The sequence below is a fragment of the Aotus nancymaae genome, unplaced genomic scaffold, assembly GCF_030222135.1.
Source record: "Aotus nancymaae isolate 86718 unplaced genomic scaffold, 86718_ANA_hifiasm-v0.15.2.pri h1tg000057l, whole genome shotgun sequence".
Classification (NCBI taxonomy): domain Eukaryota; kingdom Metazoa; phylum Chordata; class Mammalia; order Primates; family Aotidae; genus Aotus; species Aotus nancymaae.
This window is the reverse complement of record NW_026988471.1, coordinates 8,853,466-8,865,666: the sequence shown is the minus strand read 5'-3', so window position 1 is coordinate 8,865,666 and position 12,201 is coordinate 8,853,466. Positions and strand designations below refer to the sequence as shown.

Genomic DNA, 12,201 nt, shown 5'->3' with positions numbered 1-12,201 from the left:
CCTTCAATGATCCATTCTCCCTAGACCTGCTGGAATCGGGACCATAGCAGTGTGAACCCAGATGGCAATTCTCATCCTAAGATGGCACAAAGGCCACTCACCAGAAGAGCAGGACAGTCACCCTACCTAGATGGAGTGAGGGCACTGGGGAAGTGCCAGGAGAGACAGGAGTGGTTTAAAAGGAAAGCGAGATGCCAGGGATGACCCTGAATTGGAGGGGCCTGGGGAAATCTTCCCCACTTCAGCAGGGTGTTCCCCAGGAGAAGAAAATCAGAAATCAACACCCAGGGAGAGGATTTCAGATTTTCAAGTGTCCTCTCACAAATAATACCAGAAACGAAAAGCGTGTGCACAGGCGACAATGATGTGAAAAATTATGTATTTAGATGCATAACCTGGAAAGCCTGAAAGAAACATAAAAATTGCTTTTTGGGGAGAGAGATGTTATGGGCAGGTTTTTTTGGGGGGAGGGGTAGTTATAGGTGTTTTCCTGCAAATTGTGCTTAATGACATTCCCCATTTTAAAGAAAACCACAGAGACTCGCCTGGATCTTCTGGGACATACCTTTTCATAAGGGAATTTTTGGTTTTAGGTGCCCATCTGAAAACTTGAATTTATCATGTAAATGCCATACTGAAGCCAATGTCTCCACGAATCAATTCTTCTTTAATGGGGATGTGGTTTGCTGAATTCGGAACCCTAGTGGCAACGTCATTAACGTCTGGGTTTAGTGTCTTGGGATCCAAACCTTTGTCACGGATGGAAAGGTGGAGGAAAGAAAGGCCCCTGTGCTCCAAATAGCCGATTATGTCACCCTCCGAAGTCCAGCCTCGGCCGTAGCCCGCGAGATGCAATGCACCATCCGCAGCGGGAGACGCGGCCGCCGCCTCGGAGGTCGTGCGCGCCTCTGGGTCTCGTGCCGCACCCAGAAGTGCCGGGGTGGCGGGGAGGCTGAGGGGAGTTGGTAACGGCATCACCATGGCAACAGTGACGTCCTTTTACCCTGGATCTAATTGGAGGAAACCCCGTGGCCGAAGCCGCAGCCTGCCGGCCAACCGAACTTCCCCGCGCCGACCCACCCTCCTAGCCTCCGCGTTCCCTCCGGTCCCGCCCCCTCGCCCCCTTCCGCGCGCTCGGTCCTCACTGGCCAGCGGCGCGTCAGGGGGCGGGACTCTCGGGGCAAGCTCGGCGCGTAATTGGGCGGCGGACCGCCCCTCGGCTCCGGGGTAGGCTGAGACGGGAGGGTCCTCGGCTAAAGCCAAAAGCAGATCAAAGTGGTGGGACTCGCGTCGCGGCCGCGGAGACGTGAAGGTGAGCACCTGGGTTGGCCACGGGCCTCCTCCGGTCGCGCTGGGCTTGAGGGCCGGGCTGAGGCGCCGCCCTCAGGAGCGGTCGGCTGTCGACGCCGCTCCCCTCAGGGACAGCTCTGGGCGGGAAGGTGCGAGGCCAACGGTCGCTTCCATCTTGGGCCGGCCGGGCGGGGGTGGCGGGAGCGGCCGCGGCTCGGGCTTCCCGCGCGCGGGGCCTCCGTGCCGCCCCCGCCTCCTCCTGCCGCGGGCCGCGGCCTCTCCGGGCGCCTGACGGGGGCGGGGGCTGGGACGGGGGAGAGGGAAATTCAAGCGGCCGCGTGTGCGGGAGACAAAAGCGGGCGGCGGGTCGCATTGTTTGACGGCGCTCCCTCCCTGCTTTTTGTTCTCGCCTCGCCGCCCCGCCCCTCCGCAGCTCTTGAGTCTCCTCCCGCTCCGGGTCGGCGCTCGCCCTAGCTCTCCTCGCCCTTCGCCCCGGCCTCGGCCCCGCGCCCGCCATGGAGAAGACGGAGCTGATCCAGAAGGCCAAGCTGGCCGAGCAGGCCGAGCGCTACGACGACATGGCCACCTGCATGAAGGCAGTGACCGAGCAGGGCGCCGAGCTGTCCAACGAGGAGCGCAACCTGCTCTCCGTGGCCTACAAGAACGTGGTCGGGGGCCGCAGGTCCGCCTGGAGGGTCATCTCCAGCATCGAGCAGAAGACCGACACCTCCGACAAGAAGTTGCAGCTGATAAAGGACTATCGGGAGAAAGTGGAGTCCGAGCTGAGATCCATCTGCACCACGGTCCTGGTGAGTCCTCGGCGCGGGGAGCAGGGGAGGCCTTTTGTGGGGTGCTTTTCATTGAGAGTTTCGCGGGCAAGCAAAGAAACGTGAGCCGAAACTTGCCGGACTGTCTGCCGAGGTGGAGGGTTTCAGGTGAGCCCTAGCTTCCCTGGTTCTTGAGACTCCAGAAACCGCTTTTCCAAGGACAAGTCCATCTTTTTTCCCAGATGCTGGGTAGCTACCAAACGATGGAATTTGGAAACATTCAAGTAGATCTCTGCAAGACTGAAAGGCATTTTTAAGTTTCTTGTGCCGGGAGACTGTGTCCTGAGATCTGTGAACCCTTTAAATGTATTGAGTCGGTTCACCGGCTTCAGGCAATTGAAAGGTGCAGGCATCTTTTTGTTAGACAGTGTAGTAGGGATTTTCCCCGAACCTGGTAATTGAAATTTACTTCGAAAATCTGAGCAGATACTTCATTTTTCAAGTAAGAATATCTGTTGTGCCCCCCCACCCCCCTTATAAACAGGAGAGGTGGGGGAGTTCGGTAAATGTTGAAAGGGCACAGCTCTATCTGAAGAACACAATGTCCTGGTAAATTTCAACATTTAGTAACATTTCTTTGCTGTCGCATAGCTGTGCTTAAACACTAGTGTTGAAGCGAATTCGTTTCTGGTTTGGAGCAAGCTTTCCAGGTTTTGAACTGTCCAGCCTTAGCAAGGGCGATTGTTGGGTGGAGTAGGTGGCTGGTGTGATTCACCCTTATTAGTGAGAGAGAACATTTTTAGCTTTGTCATTGCACGAATCTTTTGATCAGTTAGATAAGTTTTTAAAATTGAAATACCAGCATTATATGCAGGAGTGTTTTTGTTTTAAATGTTTCAGTGCTGCAGAGTCATTTTTTTGAATAAAATAGGAAATAATCTGATATGATTTGCCTTTCTTTAAGTGCCACTTTTACAAGAGGCCTACTGATTTTTTATGTGTTTGTGCACGTCGTATTTTAGGTGGGCTTTGGCATGCTAGAGTGGTGATTTTTTTTTCAAAAGGGAATGGAAAAAATAATTTCGCCCTGGCTCCCTCTCCCACCCCTTGTTTAAAAAAAAAAATCTACAAAACGATTTTAACCTGTCTATTTTTCTAATACGATGACAGGCGCTCCGAACAAAACCATGGCTGATGGAAATAGCTGGTAAAGGGCAAAGAAAGTAATGCAGACAGAGTGCACACTAAAGTGGAGAAAGCTTGAGGTTATTTACTTTATGAAGTCAAAACTTTATTGTATTCATCGTGTGTTCTTAGCTTCCAGTCCCTGCTTGACGTTGAAGAAGCCCTTGTAAAAGCTTTTTGGACTGAGTTGCTTGTATTAAAAAAAATTTGCCCACTTGAAAGTAATGGTAGTCTTCACCTTCAATAACATATGGTAGTGGCTATTAACAGCATTATCTGTTACCAAGGAAAGACTCAAGAATTCCATGTTAACAAGATTTTCTGTATATGTATTTTGGGTGCTCTCACAGCATATATTTCAGTCTCTTTCTGTTCAGTTATTACTTTGCAGTTAGTTACCTTGAGACAATTCAGAATCACCACGTAATTGTTCTTGTTCTCTATCAAGGTGACTCTGAGTCAAAGGAATATTTGTTTTATTTTGTGGCTTTTACAAATTTTGCTTTTTATGATGGCATAAGTTGGGGAGGAGTATTTCTTAGTTGATGTGTAGCTTGAGAGACCAGGTGTTATTAGAACTCTCATACAGATCATTGCAGTAGGAGAGAACCCCTGAATTTAGGACCGTCTCTTTTATATACTAAGAAGAAATAGAATATTTTAGCTTGATGAATCTGAGACACCAAGGCATAAATGAAATATTCATAAAATGGCTTAAGAGGCTAATTGTGGCTTGGTGGCCAGACTGTCTTGGGAAATCACTTCTTCAAGTTGGCAACTGTATTGAGAGCTTTCTGTGTGCCAGGCGCTGTGCTCTAAGCAACATGGGGCAGAACAAGACAGAACTGTGGATTATGCCCTCTGATGATTTATAGTTTAGAGTGCATGTGGGACATACACGAACGTAAATAACACAAGAATATTCCCATCAGATAGTTAATGAACACGATGCTGTCTAGTCTGAAGGAAATAGAAACCTCAGAAAAGGGTTCAGAAAGATACCTTTTTGTGGGGTGAACATTGAGAGAAGAGGCCGGGGGAGGTGTCAATAAAGGCTGAAGGAATATCTGGGATAAGGCTTGTTCAGGGAAGAATGTGTTGGTGTGGCTGGATCAGAGTATGTGTAGAGTTGTTGCAGGAGACAAGCCTGGAAAGAAAGGTAGGGATCATTATTTATAGGAGAAGGTTAGAGTAAGGGTTTTTTTTCCCTCATTTGATTGATGGGAAACAGTGGAGTTTTAAAAAGGTTTTATTTATTGTAGAGATGGGGTCTCATTATGTTGCCCAGGCCGGTCTTGAACTTCTGGCTTCAAGCAGTCCTCATGCCTTGGCCTCCCAAAGTCTTGGGATTACAGATGTCAGCCACCATTGTATATGTAGCAGCATCTAAAATTCGTAGTTTGAGTGCTAACTAACCAGTCTGTGATCTGAACTGACGGACAAGTAAGTGATAGACAAGTGAACAAGAGTCTGATAATTGATGAGTTAGTAATTTAGTAAGGAGTCTAGGATAGTAGAAGGAAACCTAAAGTTTCTGCACATGGATGCTAATACAGGGTTTTCTTTTTTTCCTTTGGTGAACAGGAAGGAAAATTTGATGTGGAGGAGGTGAAACTGACTTGGTGGTTATAGAAGACTAGTAAAAGTAACATGAAGGGTAGCCAAAATTTTGATAGAAAAGAGCAGATATTCTTAGCCTCTTCTTTCCCTTTCATAGAGTGAGTTGGGGCAGAATTACTTGAACCATGCATTCAAAATAACTCTGTGAACAACTCTCAACACTTTTGATAATTACTATATTGAAAGAGGTTACTGAACCGCGGAAGCAGAAAAAAAATGTTAAAATCCAGACTTGAGTAAATAACTGTAAGAGATCCAAACTCTCAATAAGATGAGAGGAGTTGGAGAAGATTTCACCCAGTTAGAGCTGTCTCTCAGTGTCATTGTAAAACCGAAGACTTTGGGCTACACTTTCTGTCTTTTCCAGGCTGTAGAGTAATGTAGGTCCTAGCCTCTGCTCTGACTCCCTTCCACTTCATCGTATATGAGTAGTTTTTAAAGTCCAAATTGAAGAATACATGACAGGTTGAAAACGGGTGACTTTAGTGAAATGGCTTCAGAAGGAAGTGATGCAGAAGTCATTGGTGATCTGATGCAGAAGTCATTGGTGATCTTAATGAGTGTTGGGAAGGGAAAAATTTAGACAAAAAAACTGGGCTTTGGCTGGGTGTGGTGGCGGCTCACGGCTGTAATCTCAGCACATTTGAAGGACGAGGCAGGTGGATCACCCAGAGGTCAGGAGTTGGAGAACAGTCTGGCCAACATGGTGAAACCTCCATCTCTACTAAAAATACAAAAAAATTAGCCAGGCGTGGTGGTACACGCCTGTAATCTCAGCTACTCTGGAAGCTAAGGCAGGAGAATCGCTGGAACCCAGGAGGCGGAGGTTGCAGTGAGCCAAGATCGTGCCACTGCACTCCAGCCTAGGCCACAGAGCAAGATTCCAACTCAAAAAAAAAAAAACAAAAAAAAAAACAAAGACAAAAAAACCCTGGGCTTAAATATTACATATAAGATGTTTGAGAGTCATTAAGAAGAACTTGGGTGTGAGGGAAGGGCAAATAGAAAAAGACAGGGGTTCACAAAGCCCCTCTGGGACTTGGGAACAAAATCTGTCGTTTACAAATTCAGTGACCTTGGAATAAGAACCAGGCAGTTTGAGTGTATAAAAGATAATTTCTGTCTTAAACATCGTATTTTCCTCTCCAGTAGATCAATTCTAGTAGAATTTTAGTAAATTGCTTTAGCATAATGCATAATTTCAGAAACTAAAGTGCGTGTTAATGGTTTTTAAAAATAAGAATCACTTAAAATAGTATGTAGAGAATCTCTGAAAGTTGTCTGTCATAGTATAAAAGCTTTATAACCTTAATCAAGTAATATACTTGAATGTAGTTGTGTTTAAATTTAATCCCTTTCAATAAAAAATGTCTTATGCTGGTCATTATTTTTGAGTAAGACTGATACATTCTTCTTCATAGTTAATGAATCTGAATGTGATTTTATTGACACAATGGAAAAAGTATAGGCTCTGAATCAGTTTTTGAATCATTGCTCCATTATCTTTTAGTTTTGTGGACATTGGCAAATTTCTTAATCTCTCAGACTCTGTTTCTTCTATAAATTGATGATGGTGCCTGCTTATAGTTAGAATAATGGCTCATAGTTAACATTTACCAGGCATTCACTGTACGCTAAACACTATTTTAAACATTTCATCCTCACTTTGCTCCCTAAGGTAGGTTGATAGTATTTCTGTTTTAAAGTTGAAGGAAATGAGGCATAAAGGAGTTAGTAATGTGGCCATCAAGTTTACAAAGCTAATAAATGATAAGAGCAAGGATTTGAACCCAAGTGGTGTAACTGCTGATGAACACAGTAGGCCCTAAGTGCGAGGTAGCTCACTTCAGACCACTTTGTGAATCTCTGTTTTGAGGAATTTGTGCATTTTAATAAATATAAGACATAAATGCTTGTAATGAATAAAGGAAGATAGATCTGTGATGGGCAAAACTCCCAGTCTATAATATTGAAGACTCTCTTATACACACATCTTGTAATAAGATTTGAAAACTCATTGACTTTGAGGGTTTTGCCCTTAGACTGTAGGCTGCTTAAAGGTTTTTTTTTTTTTTGAGACCAAGTTTTGCTCTGCTGCCCAGGCTTTAGAGCAGTGGCGTGACCTCAGCTTACTGCAACCTCCGTCTCCCCAGTTCAAGCAGTTCTCCTGCCTCAGCCTCTGGAGTAACTGGGGTTACAGGTGTGCACCACCACCCCTGGCTAATTTTTTATATTTTTAGTAGAGATGAAGTTCCATTGTGTTAGCCAAGCTGGTCTTCAACTCCTGACCTGAGGTGTTGTGAAGTGGTATTTCCAAATCAAAAGACATGCATTTTTTTTCCAGATAGTTCTTTGAAAAGGTATAAGTATACACTGTCATCAGCAGTGGTTGAGAATGATCATTTCCCCTAACCCTTTCCAGCACAAGCAAGTTTTTAAGGCTAACAAAAATCTGGTGGCCAGAAGATTTGACCTGTTATCTCCTTGTTCAGTATTGAATGTATGAGGACTGCCTCCCTTCTCACAAAGGACTGCTTAAGAGAACTAATATTTTTAAGTCTCATGTAGTTTTCATTTAGAAGATGATACCATAGTATGGGATTAGTTGAGTCAAGGTGTCCAGCAGTTGGGAAATCTGATTGGCTATGTTGATGTTCTCTATTTTTATCATTAAGACCAATTTTTGTATTTAGCACTAATTTCGAAATGGCAACAGAAAATATATCTGAGTTTACACCATTGACTTTCTGGATATCAAGGGGCTGGTAAAGAGGCATCATTTAAAAGATGTGAAGAGAAGAAAAGTTTATTCATTGATACTTTAATTAAACTCTTAATCCATAGGTAAGTCAGTGATAAATATTTTATGGTAAACAACTACTAGATTTGAAAGTGTTGTTTGCCTGTTTATTTAAAGACAAAATGATAATACCTAGGACTTCAAAGTGATCAGGGGAATATAGATGAAACAAGAGTGTCTGAATTAATATAGTTGCAGCTGACTTTAATTGGAATTCATTATACTATTCGCTGTTCTCTTGTGTACCTTTAAAATTTCCCATTATAAGTTTTTCCTCCCCTAGTAATTCCACTCTTAGGTGTTTACACAAGAGGGAATGATGCATAGGGCCAACACGATTAGGTACAAGAATGTTAATAACAGTTTTATTCTAAGAGCAGAAAACTAGAAATAATCCACGAGGAGGAAAATGGATAAACACTGATGTATTCATAAATGGAATACTACTCAGCATTAAAAAGAAATGGACTACTGATACTATAATATGGATGAATTTCAAAACCATGCTAAGTGAAGAAACTTTGCCTGAAAAAGTACATAGTGCATGATTACATTTATATGAAATTTTAGAACAAACATGACTTGTTCACAATCATAGGGAAAAAAATCAGGAATAATGGCCTTTATGGAAGAATAGGCAGGGATCGATTGAGATGGGGCAGGCTTCTGGGATAATTGTATATTTTAAAAATTATTATTATGCTTTAAGTTCTGGTATACATCTACAGAATGTGCAGGGTTCTTACATAGGTATATACATGCTGTGGTGGTTTGCTGCACCCATCAACCCATCACCTACATTAGGTATTTCTCCTAATGCTATTCCTTCCCTATCCCCCCACCCTCCCCCTCCAGAGGCCCTGGTATGTGATGTTCCCCTCCCTATGTCCATATGTTCTCATTGTTCAGCTCCCACTTATGAACATGCGGTGTTTGGTTTTCTGTTCTTGTGTTAGTTTGCTGAGAATTATGGTTTCCAGGTCCATGTCCCTGCAAAGGACATGAACTCATCCTTTTTATGATTGCATAGTATTCTATGGTGTATATGTGCCACATTTTCCTTATCCATTCTACCATTGATGGGCATTTGGGTTGGTTCCAAGTCTTTGCTATTGTGAGTAGTGCTGCAGTAAACATACATGTGCATGTGTCTTTATAGTAGAATGGTTAATTGTATTCTTCAGTTGATACGGGTTTGAGTTTTATACATTTGTCAAAACTCAGCAGATGTGCACTCAAGATTTGTGCATTTCATTGTGTGTAAATTTTACTTTGAAAGAAAAAACTAGTGATATGCATGTACTGATGTCTTCGGTTTTTAACTGCTAGAAATGGATAGATACCTGATAAAGCAAGTAGGGCACAAGGTTAATGGTAGGATTCAGGTGGTAGGTATATGGGTGTTCACTGCAATTGTTGGTTGCTATGTATTAGGGGTTATGATATTTCATATCACTAGTTGAGTGTCTTTAATACATATAGCAAGAAAATAGTGTAACCTGTGTCTTGTTCTCAAGATAGGAGACTGTATAGAAAGGTATTGGATACCCACTTAGGAGACTTGACTGGCACCGTCATTTTTTTGTTTGGTGATGAGTGCAGAGTAGATTGATGGAGTCATCAGATGCTGTGTAAGACCTCTTAATTGACCATACTCTAGGACAGTGGTTCCCAAACTTGATCTCAAGACCCCTTTTTAGAAATTAAAATAACTTTAACAAAAAATTGAATGAGAATAGCGGCATTACTTTTCATTCAACCTATTGCAATATCACATCTCTTGTAGCTTCTGGAAAACTCCACTTGTGAGAAAACGACAGTGGGAAAAAAGCAAAATCACCTTAGAATTATGAAAGTGGTTTTGCGGGCCGGGCGCGGTGGCTCACACCTATAATCCCAGCACTTTGGGAGGCCGAGGCGGGTGGATCATGAGGTCAAGAGATCGAGACCATCCTGGTCAACTTGGTGAAACCCCGTCTCTACTAAAAAATACAAAAAATTAGCTGGGCATGGTGGTGCATGCCTGTAGTCCCAGCTACTTGGGAGGCTGAGGGAGGAGAATTGCTTGAACCCAGGAGGCAGAGGTTGCGGTGAGCTGAGATCACACCATTGCACTCCAGCCTGGGTAACAAGAGTGAAACTCTGTCTCAAAAAAAAAAAAAAGAGAGAGATAGAGAAAGTGGTTTTGCTTTGTCTCCTCTCCAAAGGCTGTAGGGGAAACTCTAGGGGTTCCCAGATTACACTTTGCTTTATGGGAATTTAATTACTGAAGCTAATAGTAGAACTGCTGCTTTACAAGAATTTTATTGCTGTGGTTGGGTGGTTGAGCAGTTTATTTTCTGAGTAGTCATCATATGTGGTGATAATGGAATTTGTAAAACCATCCCACCCTTCCCATTTCTCTGCCCCTTCGCCCCATCTTATCCCTAGGAATGTAGGTTTGAAGACCAGGAAAATCACAGATGTGATGATGAAGAAAGGAGAATAGTTGATATTAGAGATTGGATAATAAAAGTCCCTGTTAATTCCTGGAAACTAGCTAAAGAACTGGTATGTTGGAATGTCTTTCTGCTTCTTTGTGTTGAGAAGGATAATATAAAGTTAATTATGTCTTCACTTGCCCTTCCCAATACCTGACCAAAAAGCAGAGTTGACATCCATGAAAAATATGGATAATGGTCTTTCGGAGCTGGTTGCATTTAGGTTTTAAAAATATACAGCTTTTGGAGCAGTAAGTAAGGTTAGCTGTTAACCAGCATTGGTCAAAGTATTTATCAGCGAAACTTGTGTTTATACCAACCTTGATTGTCAGTTTACGTGTTTTTCTATTCAGATGAGTAGTATTTCATGACCTCCTTGTCATCTGGATTTTTTACTCCAGTTGGGTTTGGCACAGTATGGTACTAAATACATGTTCTGTAAGACATTCTTCATTTGAACATTCTTTTTCCTGTACCTTTGTTACTGGCTTTACTTAGAGAAATGGAAAAATAATGGTGCAAGGGGTGAGACCATGACAACAAGAACTTAGATAAATTTAATGTAAATGCTTTCTTAAAGGATGATGATAGATTGTGAACGTCATGTTGCGGTGATTGGAGGAAATAAATGGAAAAGTGTGTGAAAATGCTTTAAAGTCATAAGCTCTATGGATCAGATTAGACATTTTATTCCTAAATAATTCTTATTGATGTTGCTCTTCAAGAATTAGTACTCCATTTTCCCTTTTGTTTTGTACATACCACCCAACGTTACTTAAACGAAGCTCACAGGATTTTTGCTCTTTTAAAAACTGCAGTTAAACATATTTATACTAGGTGTTCTGATCTTTCAGCCTGGTACTATTTGCAATAATTTAGGAATACACATTTTACGTCTTCAGTGCTTGAGTGCTAGTGTTTGCCCTCTTGGGATTCTGATGGACTAGTGAAGAGGTTAGAAAGGTTACATTATGGGTTTAAAAATACTCTTGATTATTTGGGGTCTCATTTCAGAGACCACCATTTGGAAGGATAGAATATCCCATTAAATGTAGCTATGCTCTGTAGAAGCTACTTTTTACATAATCAAACTTTTAATATATTTTTCACTTTTTTACATATAACTTTTTTTTTTTTTTTGAGACAGGGTCTCCCTCTGTTGCTCAGGCTGGAATGTAATGGCACTGTCTCAGTTCACTGCAGCCTCTGCCTCCTGGGCTCAAATGCACGTATAACATTTAATCCAAGGACTGACATTTGAAAAGGGAGATGGTGGATATTGAAGTGACTCTATGCTCTTGAACAAACCAAGATAGGAGGCTGTATCAAAAAACTACTGATGGTTCCCTATGGAAATTTTTATTCCCTCCTCTCCATTGTCTACACCTGCCAAGAGATTTGATGGTAGGAAAAAATCTTCAAAAGAACCAAGAATTAAGAGAATAACTACTTTAATAGATTAGGAAGATAGAAGAATGTGCGTTGGCAAAGTTTAATGGTTAAGTTTAAGATTAAAGAAAATATATAAATGGCAATGTTTGTTCAACAAATTTCTTTTATTGTTTAACGTTGTCTAACATCGATTTATAAATCAGATGTTTACATTTGATTTATTTTGCTCAGAGACAAAACTGTATCAGGAAAGTAGCATTTCTTGGGTATTATTTCTTGTTAGGGTTTTTCAGGCCTTAATCGTTGCTGTTTTAAATAGTGCAGTATACACTGGTGGAGTTTGAATAACTCAGTAAGTAGGATTTAAGGTTGCATACCTCTGTTTTGTTCTTTACGATCAGCTGTACATCTCTGGAAGGTAATCCTTCTTTTACAGATACCAAAAAGCACTTAGTGATTTTTTTTTGTCCAGAACAGTTTTCTGAACATTTCTGCTTGTAATCAAAATGGCCTGGTAGATGTTCATAAACTTATTTTATCTGTTGATGAAACTACTGTAGTTTGAAGTTTATATCAGGATATCAAAGCAACATATTTAGGCCCCAAGTCTGTTGAGTCTTTAAAGGACCTACTAAGATTATTAGTATAGATTCTCAAATATTATTTT

General features: G+C 42.0%; 1 protein-coding gene across 1 annotated transcript in view; it reads left to right on the top strand.

Moving 5' to 3' along the window:
* The first annotated feature begins 1,223 nt into the window (after positions 1-1,223).
* YWHAQ (tyrosine 3-monooxygenase/tryptophan 5-monooxygenase activation protein theta) overlaps positions 1,224-12,201 on the top strand; it is a 46,029-nt gene continuing 35,051 nt past the window's right edge. The window contains exons 1-2 of the mRNA XM_012438808.3: positions 1,224-1,312; positions 1,724-2,099. Of these exons, the coding sequence (XP_012294231.1) occupies positions 1,806-2,099 (294 nt within the window). The 5' untranslated portion in view covers positions 1,224-1,312; positions 1,724-1,805. The remainder of the gene's footprint in view (positions 1,313-1,723; positions 2,100-12,201) is intronic.